Raw genomic sequence first — 25,131 nt, 5'->3', positions numbered from 1 at the left:
CCGCGGGCGGTCAATCATGCTCATGCTCATCTCGGGACACTGAAGAGCTACAGGTGATATTGACATATCATTTTGAAGGGTTTTAGATGTAGAATCGAACTACGTGATCAAATTTTTTCTGCGGTGTTGCCAACATTGCTTTTTTTCGATTCAAAACTTAATTTGCAATTTTTTCAAAATATCTCCCCTTCGATTTTGATTTTGACCACGCCAATGTGTTTAGCAGACGATTTTACATAGGAATCACTTATCAGCAAAAAACAAAATGTAGCGTTCCAGAGATACAGCATTTTCAAAAGTACAAGATTTTGGATTTTGTCTACGCACGAAAGCGCTTCTACATAAATTGCTTGAAGAGATGTTCCTTAGAGGAGCATCCGTTAATGATACAACGCAAAAAATTCCGCTCTAGAATCATTTTCACGAAAGGTTACAATTCTCCGAACGCATCCAAAATGTTTTATCGTAACCGAATATCTTAATTTGCTCATATCATAGCACGTAATAGAGCATGTAAGCCTATTATAACATTCATCTGCCTATGTTCTTCTTTTTCTTCTTCTTACCCAGGATCAGAGCGGAGGTAGCTTTTTCTATTCTTTTTTTTTTTTGACACAGGCTTTGCAGCCAACTGCTTAGTGTACAGGACAATTGTGAGGCTAGTGCTATAATCCTACTGATAATAACAGTCTTCTCCCGAGCCGGGACTCGAACATGCAACGACCAGCAGTTTTGTGACGAAATTTGACGAAAGGGAGGCTAGGGAGTCAAGTAAGGCTACGTAGCAAATATGAAATTTAAAAATTTGGATTTATTCTAATTGTTTTTTTTTCACGGCTTTGTTTGTTTATGGTCATTTTTATATTCTTTGTCTTGACTTATTCTTTTATGATACAATGTATGTTTTTAGAGATAAAATTTGCAAAAAAAAGTCAGGGGGGTAGGGGAGGGGGGGGGTGGAGTTTGTTATAAAGCTACGTAATTATTTACAGGGGGTCTGACTTTGTGACGAAATACTACGGTGGGAGAGGGGGAACGGGGGGTAAAAAAAAGCTACGTCATTTATGCATGCTTAGTAGCTAGTAAATCTCATCGCGTAAGCTGCTGTGACAACCAATACCGTTTTCCAGAGATACAAATTTGTTTTAAATACAATCCAATTGAACACACTCTCTTCAAGAATGAAATGACTGCACACGTGATGAGACACATTGTTTACAATTTTGAAATCATAGCAAACCTTAAAGCCGGAAAAACATGATCATTCGCCTGTTGGGAAACGGTTTTAAATTGAGTGAGGATGATTTTTACAATGTGATAAACCAATAAAATGAAGATTCATGTGAAAAGTGTAACCAAAACTCTCCTGTAACTTTTCGTGAAAATGATTCTAGAACGGGATTTTTTGCGTTACATCATTAACGGATGCTCCTCTAAGGAACATCCCTTCGATTACACAAACGCCTGCTTAGATACCATTAAGATAGCAGCAATTTATGTAGAAGCGCTGTCGTGCGTAGACAAAATCCGAAATTTTGCACTTTTGAAAATGCTGTATATCTGGAACGCTACATTTTGTTTTTTGCTGATAAGTGATTCCTATGTAAAATCGTCTGCTAAACACATTGGCGTGGTCAAAATCACAATCGAAGGGGGTGTATTTCAAGGAAATTGCAAATTAAGTTTTGAATCGAAAAAAATGCAATGTTGGCAACAAAAAAAATTGACAACGTAGTTCGATTCTACATCTAAAACCCTTCAAAATGATATGTCAATATCACCTGTAGCTCTCCAGGGTCCCGAGATATTCACAAAATAAAAAAGGTGTTTTGCTAAATTCGCAAAAAGTGGAGGCAGTCCTATTGGCCGAGGGGTCCACCAATCGGTACAACACTTTGTAGTTATAAGTTCCGGCCCAAAATACATCGCCCACAAATTTTGGTCGTAATCGGAGATGGTCGATGCATTTTCTCGGACACTTGACATGGAATGACCCATATATATTATATCTATGTAATATTATCACATAGATTTAAATGCTTTGTGCGGTCTTTCGAATTAATATTCAATTCGTTTTCGTATTTAGTAACAAGGATGTAGATTACGAGTGATAAATTTTTTTGGATCATCATCATCAGTTTGAAACCAGTAGCATTCTCAATCAAACTTTTGGTTTCTTCATTCACGCGCTTTCGGAAATGTTTACGTACGAGTAAACTTAAAAAATGGGCCCATCACAACACAATATATATAACAATGATTCAACAAACTACGGAACAAAATATTTAGTTCTTTTTCACTTCAGGGAGTTGAATAGAGTAATAAACCTTTGCAACAAGAGATGACACGGTTGTTGTTTTATTTGTCTCAAAACAATATGCTTGTTTCGAAACTCTCTAGAGGTTTAATTCATTACATTTTCACATCACATCATGTGGTTTGAAGACGATTTACTTGAAGGATATCCAAAAGGTACACAACAGCAGAAGCCTTTTATAATATACAACAAATAATTCTAGCAGAACGGGCTTTCAGCTAGAGACATTCAGTAAAAGTCTTTTGACCCTAGCCTTTAAAACATCAAATTTAGTTTCTAAAAAAGATTTTTGAGCAATGATTTAGCGATAAAGAAAATGTTTGATTGTGTTATTATACTTCCTTACAACCTCTACAAGATATTTTAAATAAAAATTTAATATTTTCGAGAGCTCATTTACAACCAGCTGTTGAACACAAAAAAGCATTTCCGTGCATTCGATGATTTATATACACATACTACTGATTTAACTCATACGTTTTTGTAGTAATTTTATTAGTAATACAAGAATAAATTATTGCATCTATCTCTTCCCTGAAGCAGTGATATAGTAGTTCAATCCGTTAGAAGGTTCAGCATTGAACAATTGAATTGTATTAGCAGAAATAAATAAAAAAAGCGATGCTACAACCATCTTTACATGTTTTTTTTTCATCCAAGATAAATACAAGAAGTAAAAGACAAACTGCTATACCGCCCTTGTCGGAATTCATGTGCAGTATGGGTTACATTCTGACTCTTTTCTAATTTAGAGGACTGAATCGTTGCTAACAAATCATCCAAAAAATATCTGAATCTGAATATCTTAGTCAAATTTGTTATGTTTATTAGATTATATAGGTATGTTTTGCCTCATTATAATGGGTGTGATTTGCTCGTTTGTGAACATTTTGACTTCGAAATGAGTTTGGGTTTAAAAAACGACAAAGATGAGCGCATACGTTATTAGGTTTCAAGAAGATTTTATAATGGAGGATCATTTACATCCAATGAAATTTGTGGCAGTACGACGTTTGCCGGGTCAGCTAGTAATTAATGAAAACATCTTCCAGCAAGTAAAAAACCAAATTACAATTCAACAACACGGCTTTTATAAAGGCCGATCAACTACCACAAATCCTTTGGAATTCATAACTTTCACTTTGACTGTAATGGACAACGGTAACCACGTAGAAGCTCTTTATACAAAGCATTTGACAGAATCGACATACCTTTATTGCTCTTCAAGCTCGGAAAATACGGAATTGAAACAAAATTTGTGGAACAAACACAAATAGTCCGCTTTCGAAACTCCACTGCGAAAATATCGACATCACTATGGGCAGAAATCAAATCAAAAAACGATTAACTACTGGAAATATAAGTATAGAATATAAGAAAACATTGTATTATTATAACTGTAAGCTACATTTGCTTGACGAAATAAATAAATAAATACTAAAATAGGTATATCGACGTTAAATTAACTTATTTGAAATTTGTTTTATGTAATATCAGGAGTGTAAGCGATACTCAAAGATACAAAGATTTTTGCGGGGAGGGGGTCTTTTTTCAAAGATGGGTAAGAAGATATATATATATATATATATATATATATATATATATATATATATATATATATATATATATATATATATATATATATTTTTTTTTTTTTTTTTTAAAGAGGCTTTGCCTAATTTGGCATTCGCCTCTGTTTATTGGTATAATTTTGGGACATATTTACAGATGCTATATTTGGTTGGACATATCAATGTCTTTGAGAAATTTTAAAATTTTTTCTTCTATTTTTTTGTTGTCGCACAACATACTTTTAATGTTATTAGGTAGTCCCTTTCTCTCCCTTTCCTTATTATATTTGGAGCAATCGAGTAGTAAGTGGTTGACCGTTGTTGGTTCGTTGCAGGTATCACACATATTAGGGGTTTTCTTCTCGAAAGATGGTTTTGGCTAAACCGAGTGTGTCCCAGGCGTAGTCTAGTAAGGACAATCTGCTCTCGCCTTGTTCTTCTGTCATTCCATTTTTTGATGGTTTTCTTGACGTGTCTTATGCCTCTCGCTTCTGTGGTATTCCAGGTATTTTGGTGTGTTTTCCGTAATATTCTTTTGCACCAGCTAACCGCGTCTTGTGCAGGGACCGAGTGACGTATCAGCTCAGCATTTTGTCCTTCTCGAGCAATACTGTCCACCTCTTCGTTTCCAGCGATTCCCTGGTGACCAGGAACTCAGCATAGTGAGATTTCCTTATTCTTCAACTCTTTTTCAATTTTTTGAATGTAAGGGTGGCGTGACTTTCCTTTTTCTAGGTCCTGTAAGCAACTTGCTGAGTCTGTAAAGATAACATTTCTGTTTTTAATTTTTCTTGCTGCTTCCGCAATTGCTGCAGCTTCCGCAGAGTATACAGAGCATTGGTTATGCAGACTTCTACTTAGCCGGTAGTTTGGACCCAAGATTCCAACTCCAACTTTGCATTGTGCTAGCGATCCGTCTGTGAACCAAATGTCATAGCCAGAATATTTATTTTGTACATGGCTGTTGTATAAATGTTGGGCAATCGACCGACTTTGACCCACTTTAAATCTATTTTTTATAAACCAATCAATTTTTGGGTTCGGTTGGTACCACGGTTTATCTAGTTTAGTATAGATTTTTGTGATCTTTGGGAGTTTTTGGTCGGTTAGTGTCTCTAGCGCTTGATTAGTTTTGTCCCATATTGTTTTGGTTGTAGCTTTTTCCCTTTCCATAATCCTGCAAGCCTTTTTTGCTAGTGTTAAGGTTGCAACGTATTCCCACGGAAGTCGTCCTGCTTCTACCATCATATGTTGAATTGGTGTTGTTCGGAGAGCGCCGGACGCTATCCGGATGATAGCGTTGTAGGTTGGGGTGAGCTGCACGACGTTTTGCCATCTTAGTACTTCGAGTCCATAGGTCAATTTAGAGAGAACAGTTGCGCATCCGATTCTTTCAAGTGTTGCTCTGTCAGCCCATTGCGCAATAGCTTTTAGTAGGTTTAGACGGCTGGTGCAGTCTTCCAACAACTTTTTAGTGTGGTTGTTGAAAAGGCATTTTTTATCAAATATCACACCCAGGATCCTAGTAGTTTTGGGTCTTTGAAGTTCTATTCCGTTCAGAGCTATCTTCCCTCCTTCCAGGTGCCATTTCCTGTGTTTTTTCATTTTGCAGCAGTGCATAGTTGAAGACTTTTCGGCTGAAATTTCGAAGCCAACACTAGCAGCCCATTTTGAGATTGCTTGAGCTGCTCTTTCTAATCTTAGTCGCAAGTATTTGACCATTTTCCCTGTGGCCACGATCACAATATCGTCGGCATATACATAAACTTTAACGTTTTTGGGAGCAGCGTTAAATATAGGGTTGATTGCTAAAAGGAACAGTGTCACAGATAGCACTGAGCCTTGGGGCACCCCGTTTTCTTGGGTTTTAAATTCTGATAACGATCCTCCAAAACTTACTCGAAAGTATCTTTCTGCGAGAAAATTTTTAATGTATTTCGTCATGTTCTTACCCATGTGGTTGCTAGTAATCATATCCATCACATGACGGTGCCACACGCGGTCGTAAGCTTTTTTTAAGTCAAGAACGACAATTTCACAGTGCTCTCCCTTTTCTGCTGCTTTCGTTATCACGTGATCTAACTCCGAAAGATAGTCACTTGTGCCCATTGCTTTTCGAAATGCAAATTGGTGTGGGTGGAGAACTCCGTTTGTTTCCAAATGGGTAGTTAATCTACGGTTGACCATCTTTTCGAAGGTTTTGGCCATACAGCTGGTCAGTGAGGTGGGACGAAATTGGTTGATCTCCTTGCTGTTTTTTCCAAATTTGGGTATTGGTATCACAATGCTTTGCTTCCATTGTTCCGGGATTACGCCATTGCCCCAAATGTGGTTCAAGGCATTCAAGAGAGTGTATTTGCAATGGAGTGGAAGTCGTTTGAGCATTGGATAGCCGATTTTATCAGGACCCGTTGACGAGCCTTTGGTGCCATCTAGTGCCTGTAGTAGTTCGTCGATGGAGAATTCTTTGTCTAGAGGTGAGGTTTCCTCGAAGTTGTAGTTGGGATTGATCTCTTCGTGATCTCGTTTTAGTTGTTGGAATTCTTCTGAATAATTCATTGTGGATGAAGTTGATGCAAAAAATTCGGCAAACTGTTGAGCGATTTCCTGGGGGTTGTCCGTTTGTTTTCCATCGATATAGATACTGTGGGCTCCAGTGTGTTTTTTCTTTGCAAGCTTGTGGTAGCTTTGCCATAATTCCGACGAGTTAGCATTTGCATTAAAGATTTCCGCAAATTTTTCCCATGATGTTTGTTTAGCGTCCGCGATTATTTTTCTGGTTTCCTTATTTATTTCGAGATATTCCAAGCGTGCGGCTTCCTTATTTGGGTGGTCTGTTTGCAATTTCCGTAGTGCCCTCAAAGCTTTTCTTCTTTTTTTCACCGCTGATGCGGTCTGTTTGTTCCACCAAAGCTGGTTTCTCTTCCCAGTTTTTCCACTCGATTTCGGAATTGAGGCTGATGCAGCTTGGATAATGTTGTCCGTAATGTTTTCGAGCGACATAGTTGATCCAGCTAATATTTTTTTATCAATTTCCGCTTCGAAACCGGTCCAGTCTGCATCCTTGAAAAGCCATCTTTTGCGATAGAAGATGTTGGGGAGCGTATCGTGTGACCGTATGAAAATAGGAAAGTGGTCACTTCTATGACTGTCTTGTTCAACTTTCGATGTAAAGTTCGGTACGAGACTAGTGGAAGCAAAAGAAACGTCGATTGGCGAGAATGTTCCGGATGTACAATGCACATGAGTTGGTGATCCATTGTTTAGCGCGACCAGTTCATTATCGACGGCCCATTCAAGAATTCTGCGACCTCGGACAGTGGAAATCGATGCTCCCCAGGCCTCGTGTTTCGCATTGAAATCTCCACAGATTATGTAGGGCGGTTCACCTGTCTTAAGAAGTTCGTTAAGTTCGGTAACAAGGTTTTCATTGTTTGCGTTATTTGGAATGTATATCGAAATGACTGCTATGTTCCATGGGACGTGTAGTCTAGCTATGCAAGCATGTATTTTTGTAGGGTTGTTAACGAATTTGTAACTGAGGTCTGCTCGAATACCCAGTCCGGCGAGTCCGTTTCCTAAACTCTCTGATCGATTGTGTGTTATCCAGTTATAGTTGTTGCTTAACAGATTGTTGGTTTTGTCAGTCATCATTTCTTGTAGACAGATAACAGCTGGAGTATTGTTGTCGACGAGTTTTTTGAATTCTGGATAGTTTCGCCATACGCTTCGTACGTTCCATTGCAGAAGGAATGTTGCATTTTTATTTATGCTGACTTCGGAAAGGTCACTGAGTTGGCTTTCACATTCATTGTCTCGTACTCGTCTGGATTCACCATCCGTGGGTAGGATGACTGGAGAGAACTGTCTGTTGCTAATAGGTTTACTTGTACTTGCCTGCGGGAACAGGCCCTCCACACCGGTAGCCGCTGTAGGATCAATCCGAGGTTCGGGAACTTCTACAGTCGGGACCGGTGGGAGAAATTGCCCGGGGTTAACGGACCCCAAACCGGCTGCCGTGGTGATTTGTGAGCATTTAAACGATGGTTTAGGCGATGGCGAGGCCTGATGGGAGATTGAAGCTGATGGTCGGGAGCTTGGACCGTCTCCCGAATCCCACCTTAGGTAGAAATCTCGCATAGCTGGTGAGGAAAAGACAGCCAGGAAGTTTGGGCGGTTTATTGGAAAAGTTAATGTACTTGCCTGCGATAACAGGCTCCCCACACCGGTAGCCGCTGTAGGGTCAATCCGTGATTCGGGAACATCCACAGTCGGGACCGGTGCGAGGGAATGCCTGGGGTTGACGGACCTTTGGTCAGTATCGTTCGAAAGAGTTTCCTGCGTTGGTTGGTAGTCTTCATTGTTAATAGTAGATTTGGCGATAGTGGTCGGTGGTGGTCTGGTTTTGCTTTTGTTCATGTTGGGTGTGGGTGGATTGTCGTGGATAAGAATGGTACTCTGCTGCACTGCTTCGTCGTTGTTGTTTTCGTCATTGATGATAACGGTTTTGAGTTTAGTGGGCTGATTGTTACAAGTTGATTGTGATTTATTGTGTTTTTTGGCCATAAGAAGGAGAGGAATTTTCGCCAATGTCTATTTCATAATCTGAAATTTCTACCGTTATTTCCTCCGATGTTAAGAGGGGAGGTTGATGTTTTATTGGTAATTGCGATTTTTTAAGCGGGGGTTGGCTGTTTTCCGGAAAACTTTCCTGATTGCTCCGAGAACTTACACCGAGTAACTTACACGAACATTTCCGCGTTTTGATTTTCGTCTAGGGTCAGTTTCATTTTCGCTGGTATTACGTACCTCAGATTGAATTTTGTCTTGAAGTTTTTGGATGTACTTTTTCATAGCGGTGTTTTTTATTTCGAGTTGTTTGAGTGTTTGCTCTTGTTCTTGGAATGTTTTAAGCAAGCTGTCGAATTTAATGTCTTTTTCTTCTTGTGCTTTAAGGGTTGCATCTATTTTTTCCTCTAGTGTTTCACTTTTTTTGACTTTCTCACTGAGGAGAGCGATCGTATCATTTTTTCTTTTATTTTCTTCCTGTAGTGCATCCAGTCGGGCTCGGTCGAGGCGTGGTTGGGCAGCCGCTTGAGAATAGGTAGTGTGTCCATCAATTGTTCTTTTTCTTGCCTCGTCGTAGGTGAGGTTGTAATCGATTTTTGTTTGGATGATAGTTTTTCCTTCTTTGTATTTTCTGCATTTTCGGTTCGACGGTCTGTGGTTATCGTTACAGTGGAGGCGATGGGGCTCTTCTTCACATGTTACTCTACCATCTTTGTGCGTTTTGGAGCAATTGTAGCATCTCTTAGGGCCAGGACATTTGGCTTTAGTGTGTCCGTAGTGGTAACATTGAAAACAGAGCATCGGTTCAGGGTAATATGTTCGTGTTGCAATTCGTAGTAGTCCTATTTTCACATACTTGGGGTATGTTGTTTGGTTCATGGTCAGAATAATGACTGGGGTATTTTTTATGCGTTTCACCGCTTTCACTCGTTGGCTCTCCAGCTCGCTCATTAGTTCATTATCCGTCATATCGATTAAATCCCAGGATGCGATAACACAGCGGCAAGAGTTGAGTGTAGGGTGCAGTTTAATTTCGATCTCTGTTCCGTCTAATAAGTGAGTAAGGTTGATCAACTTTTCAATCTGCTTTTGTTTTCTCGTTTTAAGTATGTATTGTGTTCCTCTTCCTACTGTTCTGGCACTTTCGATATGACCAACCTGCGTTTCAATGCTTTTTCCGATAAGGAGGGGATTTTTTGGCAGAGGGCCTTCTTCTCTCCCTGTCATAAGTAGAGTTGTTACTGCTCCAAATTCGTTTTGGTGATCGTATAATGCAGAAAAACTTCTCCCAGGGGGCTCATCGGAGCCATCCCCACTGGTAGAGGCCATATGGCCTCGACGATGTAGGGTCTACGGCACTATACAAATTATTTTCCTTCACACGTAAATAAAAATCGAGTAGTGTCTGATTCACTTTTCTGATCGAGTGGTCAGACTATTATAGAACCAAGTTTTTCCTCTTTCACACAAAAGTGGTCGGACGGTAGTTTGTTCCAACCACTGTTTGGTTTTCACCACTTAGTCGCTTTCATACGCCTTACGGTATGCTATGCCGCAGATCAGTCGACTTTAATGGTATAGCGTACTTGGATCGTGCTGTTAGTTGCAATCTTCCATGCAAGACCCGTTACTGCGTACAGCCGGCTATTGTATTAGCAAAACAATGCCGGTCTGTTTGGTCTTCTACACTTTTACCAACTTGGTAAATTAAGTAGTTTTTTCGGTTTGCTCGGTTCGTATCAAGGGGTATTTCACCACGATCGCACTCTTAAAACAGTAGTTTTCCGATTGGACACGGGTGGTATTCTTGTTCTTAAACTTAACACTCCGAAAAAAGCCTTCGTAACTCGCACGATTTTTATTCCTGTTCATTCTCTCACAGACAAACGGACGATGAGAAGATATATTATATGTGGACAAACTCTTAGAATTTTGATATTTGGCTTTAAAACAAAATGGCGTCGAAAAAACATCGAAAATTCACGATTTCTCAAAAATTAAAAATGGCGCCATGGTTGTCCCTTAAGGTGAAATATGTTCAAACTCGGGAAAATTTGGTTTTGCATCAAAATACACAAAAAAATATATATAGAAACCAAGGCAGAAAAAAGTCAATTTTTTTTTGTTGCACTGTGTAATCAAACGTTCACACTCATTATCAAAGGCAAAAAACCCTGGTGCTGCAAAAGGAAGGAAAGACAAAAACAATTTTTACGAAAGTTAGTTAGTAGACAGTAAGCTCACATGGTGGCACATAAGTGGAACGTTTCGAACAAGGACGAAGATTTTTCAGGGCTTTTCTTCGAAGAAGCACTTGTTTGTCTGTGTTATAACTATGTACAATAATAGTATTTTTAAGATTTTCAAAGGTTTTTTCGGGGATACATCACTAGTAAAGAACATTCCAAAAAATGAAATGGTATATAATATTCACGTTTTTTATTACAGTTGTTATAATAACTCGGCTTTTATTCTGAAGTTTTCGAAGTTCGAAACTGTTCGAAATTTGAATCAAACGGTACCTTTGCGTACAATTCTCATATTTTTATTCATTGAACTGCCGTGAAACGCATATCAGTCCCATTTGCGAAATCATCGAACGGAGAAAACAGCGAAAGAAGAACTGATTTGTTTGTTACAACATTGATATGTTTGCTTCTCAGATTCATGAATTTTAATGTTTTTAATACTTATGTTTTATAAAAACTCAATTCATGACGATTACAATCAAATAAATCATAGTGGGACTGATATGCGATTATTTCATACTACAGCATGTAACATATGCGCCTATTAGTCCCAGTCTTTACGGCCAATAAATCAGTTTGTTGTTGTTCACAGCCATCAAAGTTGTTTGTTTTTCTGAAAGTGAATCATTTTGAAAGCAGGATAATATTTGAAAAAAAAATCTGAGCGTTTTAGTAGAATGATACAAGAAATCAGAAAAAAAAATGTTTCCATTGAACTCTACTAAATTAGAGAAGTAAATAATGAAGATATTACTAGTCCGTACAGATACGTATTTCAGTTGCTACATACAACCATCATCAGTGCTTATGTGGACTGGTTTCTGATTTCTGTGATAATATTGTTTAACCTTGTACAAAATGTTCTCGTTAGATCTAATACGTGCTTATTATGCATATGCTGCTGGCTCCGTTGAAGATTACCTCGGTTTTGATCTTGCAATTTTTGATTACTTTTATTTATGTTTAACATTAACAAAGAAGATTAAAATGTTGTGGAGAAAGGCATTCAAAGTTTGAACACAAACGTTATTTTTAATAATATCCATTATGGGACTGGTATGCGATTACTTTTAAAATGGGACAAACTTGCTTGATATTTTTTGTGACTTTTACAGAACAAACTATATTATTTTTCTTTTTTATTTTGAAAAGCATTAATGATTCTAACCGCTGATAGTCATAACTCAAAATCGACGAAAATGCAGATGGGACTGACATGCGTTTCACGGCAGTGAATCGCTTTCTCGTGTTCCTTTCATATTTTAGGCTTGACGTATAATACAAAATTATGAATTTATAAAAGCTTTGAGTTTAAACTTAGATTTTTTTTCTTTTCAGTATCATGGACGACATTAAGCACATAGCAAACGTGGATTTTGTTTCGTGCCTTAATGTACTGGATAGATGCATTGACCCGTATCAAATACTGCATGACATATACAATGTTTTGGCTCCTAATGGAAGATTATTGCTTGCTCTGGTGCTTCCCTACAGTCATTACGTCGAAAAAAGTTAGTATCGGTGACATTTAAACGAAAACGAAACTTCTATTCAACCTACAATAAGCCAAACTACTAACTTCTCTGTCTGCGTTACGATCACGTATAAGCTGTCTGAGCAGGGGGGTACTCCAAGCAGGAGAGATAGGGGGCCTTTGATTCTAACCAAAGTCGAATGATTTCACAGAAACGGGTAGCCATGGTGTCAATATCAGCGCATTCAGTGACAACAGTCCAATTCTGACTGACCAGGTATTGTAGTAGAAAAGCGTAGTCAATTTTCTTATGGTCAAGTTGTTTTATTTGAGCATACGCATCTTGAGGTATGATGAGATGGGCAGCCATGAGGTACAGCAAGTGAAACGAGGAGAGGCGGATGAGGAGGATCAGTTGGAAACAGTGGGACAAAACTAACTTTAACGTAGATGAGTCTGCCGAGCTCATCTACGTTAAAGTTAGTTTTGTCCCTGCAAAACACCAAATCCATAGTACGACCGCGTGCATTCCGGACGGTATTTCGTTGACAAAGTTGACGAACTCCATTCCATCATCGAGGGCAGAGCTTGCAGCACTCAGGGTAGATTCACCAGAAAGAGTAACTTTGCTTTCACTAGTGAACCATTGAGCCACTACTGATTATAATCGCCGCAAACAAGAACTTCATCTTCAATGCTTGCCATGTCGTACAGTTCATTTACAGAGGCAATGTGAGCGTGAAATACATCAACATCGCGGCTTCGATCGGAGAGGATGTATTCGAATCCGCATGCACATTTAGGTAGTATATCCAGATGCAATTTCCAATCGAATCTTCCTGTAGCTCATGTTCCCGTAGTGGAAGCATTGCAGCGCTAAAATCAACGGTTAAATCAGGAGCGGAACAGTTCCTGGCATCATTGCACTCGCCTTGAATTTCGGTTTGGAAGACCCCTTCTCTGATCCTGCGCACAGATCCGGGACGACTGGTGGCCGATGACTGAAATAGCTTGCTGTGACATTACCCTGATGAATGTAATAATTCTATTACACAATTTCTGAATAGTTGGCCTTGAGTTACGGTTCAGGATATTTTTTTTGTAAGACTTGGACCACCGCGACCATTATTTTGAGCTTTTGTTGTATACGTTTCAGGATGTTCGAGTAAGTCATCCTGTTTATCGTTGAATCGATGAACTCCATGATTCTCGTTCCAGAAGCCATCATTGTACCTTATACCCTTACCATGTAGTAATAATCACAAAACATACTGACACCGCCGTGTTTACCGTTCTCCACACCATGTATCTTTCATCTGATCCGAACGGTATTTACCCCAACTTTTTGGCAACATTGTCATTTTTGACATGTTTTTGATACTGGAATTGTTTACAAAACCAAGCATCATTCTATTACTTTGAAAAAATTTCTGCACGGCAATTCAAATAATACATTACTTGACAAAATTCTTTCGGAACTGCACCGAAAAAGTCGTTCCGCAACTCGTACAATGACCAGATCAAAACTTTACTCTCGGTTCGGGGGTATCCACCATCCGTTCAACGAGACTGATTCGTTGCTACTGTGACTGTATTTCCTCCCTTCAGAAACTGTCCCAGAAATAGTGGAAAACTGTCCTTGAATTCTTTCAGCTTAAAACTATGACGAACTTTTGAATGAAAACCTCGGGACACTTAATCTACTCCTCTGTCAGTAGAATTCTCAATATAATTTGCCTCACCAACCAAAGCGTGACTTTGTCGTTTTCCATCAACTATCATTATATTTATGACCTTTTGAACTGATAATACTAAATCCACATTCAACATTCCACATCCACATTCATCTAGTGTGCAAGTAATTTGGCAAGATTCCTTACCGATGCTTGCTTCAATGTATGCTCTTCAACCGATCGGCGATCATATACGCAAAACTATCACTCGGTGATTTTTGATGACCAATCAGAGAATCCTATCTAATGTGTTAAGATAATCTTCGGCACTCATCCGTATCATTTTGTCACCCGTACTCATTCGTTGTTCCCGGGCCAGTTGATGCAACTGCTGCTGAAAAGCTTCTTCGTTACCCTTTAACACAGATACCTCTGTACCAATTGATCCCTCTAAATCATCAAAATCAGAGCGCATGAGTTGTTAAGATAAAGTTGTTAAGATAAAGTTGTTAAGATAAAGACGTCCCGCATTTTGCGAGACAGTCCCGCTGCTCAACAAAATGTCCTACATAGAAAAACGTCCCACGAAATGTAGGAATGTCCCACGGTCTCAACAAAATTGAACCAACGGATGTCACATTTTTTCGCTGGGACATTGACCTTTCTGTTAAGTAACATTTTACTCACTAGTGTGCTTCTTTACGTTAATAATAGCCAAATTGAACGAACCTGAAGGCGGTAGAAAACCATTCAGTGGAAGAACGAACTTCTGAAATAATGTTCACCGTTACATGCTTCTGCCTCTTTGTTTTCTCCGGTTGCATAAGCATTCACAGTGCTTACTTTGAACCTCTATAGAAACTGTCACCAGTGATGGGCACCATTCCGCTAATTCGCTAATTAGCGACGCTAATATTCAGTTAGCGGTTTGGCGATTTCGCTAATTTTTGAGCTGGTTAGCGAAACTGTTAGCGTCGCTAAAATTTTGGCTTTCGAAACACTAATCGCTAATTCGCTAAATTTTTAGACAAGCGACAAAAGAACCATTTAGAAAAACTGTGAATTGCTGATTGCGTACGTAAATTGCTTCGAAAAATGAACATACTTTACTGCGAAAGTTACTTTTGGAACGTTTGTTTCAATCAAACAACGTTCCATTGTCTTAATTGTTTAGAGTTCCTCTCTTTACGACACAGGTGCAAGTCAGTCTTCTTCCCTAGAATGGAGTTCCAGTAATCATACAAACCACAGGAGCATTTTGAAGAACAAACGCAAGGTCTAGATTGAATTTTCGACACACCAAGAACTATTGTAAATTGCAATGCGCTTGAAATTATGACAACTTTGGTTCTACTTTTCGATTCACATGATAATTTTCATCAAAACATTCCTAAAAGCTGTATTATCAATGCAAGCTGAAAAACTTTTGTTACTCCTTGTTTTTACAAAATCAAGTATGAACACCGTTTTGTGAACCTCTTATTGTAAATAGCTCTAAAAAGTAATTCCTTTCGTTTGTTTTACCACAAAAGATCAAAGTGGTCCAGATCTTACAAAACATTAATAATAAATATAGCGATATGACTATTTACATATTAATAAGTTAGCGATTAGCGATTAGTAAAAATTCCGCTAATGTGGGCTTAGCGTTTAGCGATTATCGAGCTAAATTTTCCGGTTAGCGGCTTAGCGATTAGCGTGGCTAAATATTTGGTTAGCGGTGACCACCACTGACTGTAACAAATCTGATTTTGAAATTCAAACTTGTTTAGCCGCAATCTAAAATTAACAGCATTTTGAATCCTTAAATAAACGTGTAATTATGGATAACCGATACAAAATCTAATTAGAGTACTTGCAGAGTAAGTATATCGGTACTGGACACGCGGACACGAACAAGTATGGAAGGCTCAAAATCATTACTAAGATTCGTTTGCCAGTTATCTTGGCCGCTACGATATGCTAAGCTATTTTACCGTAGCCGAGAACGAATCAAAAGATTAATATCATAGAAAAAAACAGTACAACTATGTGGACCACCACCCAAAAAGTCAGAGGAAAACAATTGTGGTTAATCAGAATAAACTATTTGTTAAAAAAATTATTCAAGTCTTCGTATTAGCCGAATCTGGCTGATTTAATGCAACAAAACACTTACTATATCCACTATTTTCGAAAGTGCCATAACGAAAGGAGTGATTCTTTGAGTAAAAAAGCAAAGCCAAAAGCAAAGCCTTGGTGCTACATTCCAATTCGGAACTTGACCTTCTGTTTTTTTTTATACACAGACTTCGCAGTCGACTGTTTAGTGTACAGGACAATTGCGGGGCTAGCGCTACGATCCTACTGGCACTAACAGTTTCTCCCGAGCCGAGACTCGAACCTAGGATGACTGGCTTGTTGGGCCAGCATCATACCTCGAGACCATCTGCGAAATTCTCTGAGTACGCTACCGTTATTACGGTTGGAATCGCTTCCAAAAACGATCAGCGGAAATATTGCTATTGCGAAAATACCGATTGCCTCCAATGTTTCTGTTACCAGTTCCTGTAGTAAAAGCCTTATAAAACGCATTGGTGTAGATGTTCGTATGCATCCTATCTCTGCTGTTGGCAATACATATTATTAAAGCTGTTTGCGAAATTGTTCCACTGCAATTGTTAGGTACTGCTGCTGCTGTTGAAGCTTGCCATTGCTGTGGTTCCGACAGTGGAATTTGCACTCGCCAGAGATTTCCCATTGCTTGGATAGCTGAAATCACAATATCTACACTTGACCAACTTTTAGATAATCGTTGAATACTTACAATGTTTTCAAAATTTATTATTCTTGCGGTTGCATTTCCTGCCGCGGGTCGAATCAAAGACATTCTCGAGGTTTATCCCAGCTTTTTCAAGGTGTTTGTTTTTCTTTGACCTGAAGATAGTTGAGGTTATTTACATCGAAACCAGCTGCCAGAAAATCAATGTCAACAATATTTCAATGAGATACATGCAGGTGTGTAAAAAAACTCGTCAACATAATACAGTAAATCCTAAACAACATCATGGCTAAAAAACAACTTGGATCGAAATCCGTGCGTCTCGAACTGTCCTACAGCTCCGACGTGTTTTCGGTTGCTTGTGGACTGATTTTTGACTGCCTATAGCTTCGAAGTTAGTGATTTGTCAATGCGTCTTTTAAAGACTACCTGTAAGTTAGTTCACATCAGTCTTTTTCAAGACTACCTATTTTTGAATTTAAAATTTGTTTTTTACTTTTTTCGTTTCACTTGAAATGACAGGACGAGAAGTACCAAACCGCGCATCACTACGAGGAGAAAGAGAGAGCATTGGGGGCGAATGCCGTTTATTAGCTGAGTAAATTAAGGGCTATAATCGTTTTGTTCAGTATTTAGCTGACAAGGTGTACAAATTTTTCACCTATGGCACCAGAACGCCAAGCCGTTCAAAGTTGCCTCGAAAGGTCTCACCAACGATCGAACCGTTGGTAAGATTAACTAACTATGACAGAATTACTCGGTATAGCCCCTACCCAAGTAATTCTAATGAAACAAAAATCACTATGCGAAAACAGTTAGAGAGCTGGGATTTCCTTTCTTAATTATTTAATTCATTCTAATCGCACTGAGGTTAACAATTTTAAATTTATTAATGTGCAAGTAAAGTGCGAATTATATCGGAAGTTCGGCAAAGGTGAAATGCATATCACCCAATGCCGTATTTACCAACGTTATGGCCATGGATCAAAATTCTGTAACATGGACCAAAAATGCCTCATTTGTGGAGATTCTTCTCACAAAAAGGACACATGCCCTGTGAAGAGAGCAAAAATTTTCGCTGTGCGAATTGTAACGGCAATTATCAATGCCCAGTCCGTCTACCTTGAGACGAAGGTTATTGAAACTTTGGGAATTGAAGTTCAAACTGAACTTGATATTTTTTATTTTACACAGCGCAAATATTATTTTAAAGGTGATTTACAAAAACTCACCAGAAATCGTTCAAATTTTTTTTATTATCGGCGATTTTAACGCTAAACATCGATCATGGAATAATTCTCGAAGTAATTCCAATGGCAAAATTTTATTCAATGATTGTTGCTCGGGATACTATTCTTTTTTGTACACGAATAGTCCTATATTTTCTGTAAGAAATCCATCAACAATTGATTTGGTACTAACAGACCAAAGTCATGTATGTAGTGAATTGATCACACATGCTGATTTTGATTCTGATCATCTTCCAATAACTTTTTTTATATCACATGAATCAGTTTTAAATCTTATGAGCTCTGTTTTTAATTATCACAATGCTAATTGGGAAAGATATATAACTCACAGTGAGAGTAATTTCAATAGAACGCTGGATTTGCAAATCGAAGTGAGTACTGATTCCGCTTTAGATGCATTAAAAAGTGGAATTATTGATGCCTGATTCTGTTCCAAAGGCTCAAGTGAAATTTGATTCACCAATAATAGATGGAAATCTTCAACTACTAATTCGTTTGAAAAATGTTAGTAAACAGTTAGTAAGTTGAAAAACGCGTCGTATCCTTTTTTATTAGAGTTTATGACATGTGAAACTGTGTTTTGATGTTTATGAATTGCAAAGACTCTTATTGCTATTTGCATATTCATACACAAAAAAATTATTTTATAAATCAAACAAATATAATAATCAGATTTACATTACAAACATATTTCGCGGTAAAATTGGAGCCACTGCACGCACTGCGCACATTTCTCGATTCCTTTTGTTTTCACACAGTAAACGACAACATGTATCAATACCTCGACAATCATGTGTACAGAAGCGCAGCAAATACATATACAAAAATACAAATATGACATGACTAGTATTAATTTGCTCGTACAACTTATGGCGTCAGAATTCTACTTATACTTTGAATGGCAGAATAATGAAGAACGTTTATTTGCAATTCATAGCAATGAAACTAGAAGAAACGAGTATAGTTTTACAAGCTTTCTTTCTCTCTCTGCTACTGACGAACTAAACCAAATGCTGACTACAACAGAAATGGCTTGACCAAAAAAGAACTGTAAGAGTGGCTTTTCACGATTGAATTTAGAAGTTCCGTTAAACTTTTTGTGACTTTTTTTAATTTTTCCAATAACATAAAAAGTAGGAAAGTATGATAGAGAAATAATAGATGAAATTAGGCAGCTTACTAAACATGGTAGCTTGTGTACCACTAGTGTCAACATTAAAACGCTTTTTTGTGTGTGAAATCAAGTGCTTTAGGTGATCTAGTGCTAGTGATCCGACGGCCAAATTGGAAACCTAAACGGATAAGTAGAAGTGTATTTGCATGCTTTCGATTTATTCGTTTTTTATTGATTTAATTTGTGTCAGCGCCGATCAGCGCATCTATATCACATAGACGCTACGGCTGCTGGTTGAAACATTCATTGTTATATTTTTGCATTGTTCGTTGCCTTTAGCCTTTGCCGTTGCTGCTGGACGAGTCCGGCCGGCGGTTGTTTGTTTGTTTATTATGGATTGTGCAAAGTGTGGTAATGTAGTTCGTGTTAGCGACGATCCCGTAGTTTGTGTGGGCAAGTGCAATTCTCGATTTCATCGAGTTTGTACACCGCTCACTAAAATAGCGGCGAAAGTCGTTAACGATAATGAAAATATTGTTTTCAAATGTGCTTCATGTTTATCGGCCCAGGAAGACGGCGGGAAAGATGATGCTATGAGTAGTGGGCTGACGGAGATCAAGAGTATTGTCATCTTTGTCTCAGTCGCTTACAGATACTCAAAGCGGAATCGAAACCCAGATAAACAGCGCGATTGCTAACGGTATCGATAGTATTTAAAAATCGATCAGCAACTCTCTTCGTGAGAGTATGGCAAGCATTGAAGCCAATGTTGCCAGAAAGCTGGATGATTTTAAAATAAATGTTATTGGTAAAAATGATCGTGATAAACATGCTGCAATGAGTAGAAAGAGGTCTAGAACTGAGAGAACGATTCACTCTGAGTCGGACTCTATTCCCAACAAGAAAAAAATAATTTCGAATAAGCGGAACGAACCAATTGAAGACGTAGCTAAGCAAAATGACGAGGTTTTTGTTTCTGAAAATGCTTTGACATACGCGAACGTTTTAGCGGGGTCAAGTGGGAATGCAAATAAATTGAAGCGAGTGGAAAACCGTAAGACTCGGCCGGTCATTGTGATTAAACCAGTCGAGTCTTCTCAATCTAGTGAAGATACTAGAATTTTTTTGAAAAATAATTTAGATCCCAAAATACACAAAATTAGAAACTTTAGAAACGGGAAAGCAGGTTCGATAATTGCTGAGTGTGCAACAGGGGATAACATTGAAGTCGTGAAAAAGGACATTGAAAGCAATTTAGGTGAAAAATATAATGCTGTTATTCCTACAACCGCTAAGCCTAAGTTGAAAATTGTGGGAATGAGTGATCAATATTCCCCCGAAGTCGTTATTGACTTGTTAAAAAGTCAAAATGAAGACCTCGGTATCAATGAAGTCAAAGTTATTGCTCAATTTGTAAATTCAAGCTTCAAATATAATAAGTATAACACTATTATTGAAGTTGATAAGGACACTTTTAACCACTTGATGACTGCTGGTAAAGTAAACATTGGGTGGGATAGGTGTTCGATTCAAGAGGCCGTCAATGGTTTACGTTGCTTTAAATGAGGAGAATTTGGTCATAAAAGCACAGAGTGTGTCAATCCTGAAACATGCTCCAAGTGTAGCGGACTACATAAGACATCGGAATGCTCATCGACTGATTTTAACTGCGTAAATTGTTCAAAATCTAAGAAAGAATTTCATCTGAACTTGGACGTAAAACATCCAGCATTTAGCACGCAGTGTCTGGTATATCGGAGACTGTTTGAAAAAAGAAAAAGCAACATGTTGTTAAGTAAATAGCAGCTGAAGCAAATGCAATGTGAGAGGAAGCGAGAGATAGTTTATCTAAATATTGCTGGTTTATCTACAAATTATGCCGCATTGCGGCATTTTGTGGAAACAACACGTCCGATGTTAGTATTGCTGGCTGAAACTCATATAGTAGAAGCTGATGCATTTGATCAATATAACATTCCGGGTTACAAAGTTGCTTTTTGCCTTTCACACTCCAGACATACTGGAGGGGTTGCTATTTACGCCAAGGAATCTGTTAAATTCAACACTCGGTTAAACGAATGTGTTGAAAACAATTGGATCCTGGGTATATCAGTTGAAAGAGGCATGACGATGGGAAATTTCGGAATTGTATACCATTCCCCCAGTTCAAGTGACCAGCGGTTTTTTGGAAATTTTAGATAACTGGTGGGAGAGTTTTGTAGATTTAAATAAATTAAACGTTATCGCTGGTGACTTTAATATTAATTGGCTTAATGAATCATATTCGAATCAATTAAAGCAATTATCAGATTTTTTTCAATTTGCGACAAACTGTTTGTCAATATACAAGAATTTCCAGACAATCTCGTACATTAATAGATCACGTGTTTTCAAATTTTGATAATGTTCATTCCTTTACAGAGGCCGATTACAAAATTACAGATCATGAGACAATTTTTGTTTTTATTTAGAATGACCAAAACCGTGATGATAAAGTAAAGATAAAGTGCTGGAACAGATATTCGAAACAAGCAGTGTCTCAACTTGTTTCTAGAAGCTTGGATTTTCAACCAGTAACTGGTGATTTGGACAATAAAGCAGCTGTTCTTACCAACACGCTGAAAGAATGTACCATTAGTTTAGTTTTAGAAAAACATGTAAACTTGCATAATGCAAACAGCTGGTACACTTTAGATCTTCTGCGTTTAAAACGAAAAAGAGATAAAAGGTACAAGCAGTTTTACAGAAGTAACAGTAACGATGATTGGTATAGGTACACCGCGGCGCGTAACATGTATTCACGTGCCTTGAAAAAGGCTCGGTGTGAATATATACAGCGGAAGATTGATCAACATCAAAATAACAGCAAACAGTTATGGAAAATTTTAAAGAAACTAATGAAAAGTAAAGATTGTAGCCCGCAATCCATAACTTTTAAAGGCTTAGAAGAACAATCGGCGCGAGTAATAGTAAATAAATTTAACAATTGTTTCGTTAACAGTTTTCAATCGATAAATCAAAGCATTGATTTGGTCAATGAGCCGGACGAGATAATACAGCCGATCAATAATAACTGTAGCTTTGATGGTTTTCATCCTATTACTTTTGCAGAGTTGAAAGATATTTGTTTTTCTTTGGAGAGATCGGCTGGTATCGACAATGTCAACGCAAAAGTAATACAAGATTGCTTTCATGTCATTGGACACGATCTGCTGGACCTTATTAATGAATCACTGCAAACGGGGCACGTGCCTGAAATTTGGAAGGAATCACTTGTGGTTCCTATCCCCAAGATTACTGGGACGGATAAAGCCGAAGAGTTCCGTCCCATTAACATGTTGCACACATTAGAGAAAATATTAGAACTTGTTGTAAAAGGCCAGCTGATGGATTATTTAAATCGTAATGATTTGCTGATTCCAGAGCAATCAGGTTATCGAGAGGGGCACTCTTGTGAGTCTGCATTGAATCTGGTGTTAGCAAAATGGAAAGAAAAAAACGAGGCTAAAGAAACTATTCTTGCTGTATTTTTGGATCTAAAACGCGCTTTTGAAACAATTTCTTGGCCCTTATTGTTGCAAACATTGGAGCGCTTTGGTATCGTAGAGACAGCATATAAATAGTTTGAAAGCTATTTGTGTCCTAGAACTCAGAAGACTCGTTTTAATGATTTTGAATCGGATTCCATTGCTAATACACTTGGTGTACCGCAAGGAAGTGTTTTGGGGCCCATTTTGTTCATAATTTATATTAATGACATGAAGCGAGTTTTACGGTTTTGCGATATAAATTTATTTGCCGATGACACTGTTCTGTTCATTGCAGCGAAAAATCCAAACGATATTGTTGCACTTTTGAATCAAGATTTACATTATCTGGCGAATTGGTTAAAGTTTAAACAGCTTAAATTGAATATTAGTAAAACACAGTACTTGATTATTTCTTCTGCCAACTCCAGACCAGACGTAAACATTGGAATTGATGGTGAGACGATTGATCGCGTAAATGAATTAAAGTATCTTGGAGTTATTATTGATGACAAATTAACTTTCAAGTCTCACATAGATAATGTCATCAAGAAAATGGCGAAAAAAAAACAGTATTTTGTGCCGTTTGAAAAATGAATTGACTGTTAGTAGTAAAATTAGTCTTTATAAGTCAATCATTTCACCACATGTAGATTTTTGTTCATCCATAATATTTCTTGCAAACAATACACAAATGTTGAGACTGCAGCGCTTACAAAATAAAGTAATGCGATTAATATTAAGATGTAATAGATACACTTCCTCGAGTTTTATGTATGCTGGACGCATTGCAATGGCTTTCTGTGAAGCAAAGAGTATATTTTTTGACAATGATGTTTCTATATAAGATTTTGAATAATATGCTGCCTCGCTATTTGTGTGATCGAATTGATAGAGGAAGTGATTTTCATAGGTACAACACTAGAAACGCGGATGATGCTAGAACACCACATTTTTTATTCGGAAGATCACAGAACTCTCTGTTGTACAAAGGAATAAACTTTTTCAATTCGATGCCAAGACAAGTAAAACGTTCAGCAACAATGGCGGAGTTTAAAAGGCTTTGTATTTCACACATAAAGTCTGTCTTGTAGACAGATTATATAGAATTTTTTGTAAATTAATGACGAAGATTGTAAAATTTAAACTTTTTTTCTAATTTATTGGGTACATTAAGTTATTATGTTCATTGATGATGATGGATTTTTGTTTGAATATAGTTATATAATAATTAATATTAGAGTTAAAAAAAAATGAGTCGGCTACACATGTTTGAGCCACGCGCGCGTAGACTGACATAGACAATCTGGATATTGAGTATATCAGGTTTAAACCCCTGAAATTGAAACAAAAAGCATAACGGGTTGATAAGTTGCTTTTTGGGTTGCTGTCACCTTTATTTTCTTAATTTATTTGCTTTTACGATTTAAAAAAAGGGTTCGGAGAAAAAAACTGAAAAGGCTTGGGTTTGCCTGTGGACTGTAGAGCTCGTTATCGGGAATTATAGTGTCATAGGATCTCTCTCGTAGTTCTGGATCGTTATCCAGAACCAATTCTGATTAGTTAACGCTCCTAAATGTTAGGTTCAATTCCTAACCAAGTCCAGATAATTTTCAGGTTGGAAACGTTCTGGATGAGCCTTCGATCAATGTTATTGAAAAATCGTTTATTTTTTATTTATTTTCAAATTATTGGTATTCTTTTGAAGGGTTACTAAGTCTGTATTAATAACCAGTCCGTTATTTGTTTGTCAACTGGTTACATTGTATGACTCTATATAATATCTTACTTAGATAAATCGACCAGCTCAAACCGATGTAGGGGTATGAGGTGGGACCATCATGATCATTTAATTGGTAATTTACCCTACATAAAAAGATTAAACATAGATTTACTCTTCTTAGAAATCAAAATTTTAAGACTAAAGTTGAAAAATTTAGACCATATTCAAAACCTTTTTGGAAGCGGTCGAAGATTGTTGAGAAACAAAGCCTATTCCAGTTTTAAAAGATGGTGAACGTTTTCTTGTATCCAATGTACAAAAGGCTCAAAGACTTGCTCAGCAGTTTGAGAGTGTTCATAACTCAAATTTGAATTTTGTGAGTCCAATTGAAAATGAAGTCACACGTCAATTTGATTTAATTTCTTCCCAGAATTTTCTACCTGCAGAAATAATTGAAACCAACTTAAATGAGATTAAATCAATTATTGAAAATTTCAAAAATAAGAAAGCACCTGGTGACGATGGAATCTTTAACATATTGATCAAACATCTTCTTGAGAGCCCAATGGAATTTTTAGTAAAAATTTTCAATTGGTGTTTCAAACACTTCAACCTTGTTTCGTGTTACCGTAAGAGCTCAATATGACATCAGACCTCGTCCTGAATGATGAGCAGAATTTTACTCGAAACCGGTCGACAGTACAGGTAAATTTTGATTTGTTTTCTTGTTAGATTTAGTAAGAGTGTTAAGTGTTGGTGTCTGGTCCTCGATATCGTTTGCTGTTTCAAAATTGCATATTTTCCCAAATTATGGAAAAATGCAAAAATAACTCCAATTTTAAAGACGGATAAGAATCCAGCTGAGGTTTTAAGTTATCGACCAATCAGTTTGCTCTTTTCAAC

The 25,131-nt window shown here is 37.6% G+C and overlaps 1 protein-coding gene across 2 annotated transcripts in view; it reads left to right on the top strand.

The window, feature by feature from the left end:
* The window catches only part of LOC129733021 (protein-L-histidine N-pros-methyltransferase), a 95,400-nt gene that overhangs the window by 59,476 nt on the left and 10,793 nt on the right, over positions 1-25,131 (top strand). Inside the window, exon 4 of one of the 2 annotated variants that reach the window (XM_055694563.1) lies at positions 12,045-12,217. In XM_055694563.1, the coding sequence (XP_055550538.1) occupies positions 12,045-12,217 (173 nt within the window). Of the gene's footprint in view, positions 1-12,044; positions 12,218-25,131 lie in introns of those variants that run through there. The other variant, XM_055694565.1, reaches the window with a different exon arrangement.

This window comes from Wyeomyia smithii, chromosome 3 (assembly GCF_029784165.1).
Source record: "Wyeomyia smithii strain HCP4-BCI-WySm-NY-G18 chromosome 3, ASM2978416v1, whole genome shotgun sequence".
Classification (NCBI taxonomy): Eukaryota; Metazoa; Arthropoda; class Insecta; order Diptera; family Culicidae; genus Wyeomyia; species Wyeomyia smithii.
The sequence above is the reverse complement of the archived record's forward strand: the minus strand, read 5'-3'. Positions and strand labels throughout refer to the sequence as shown.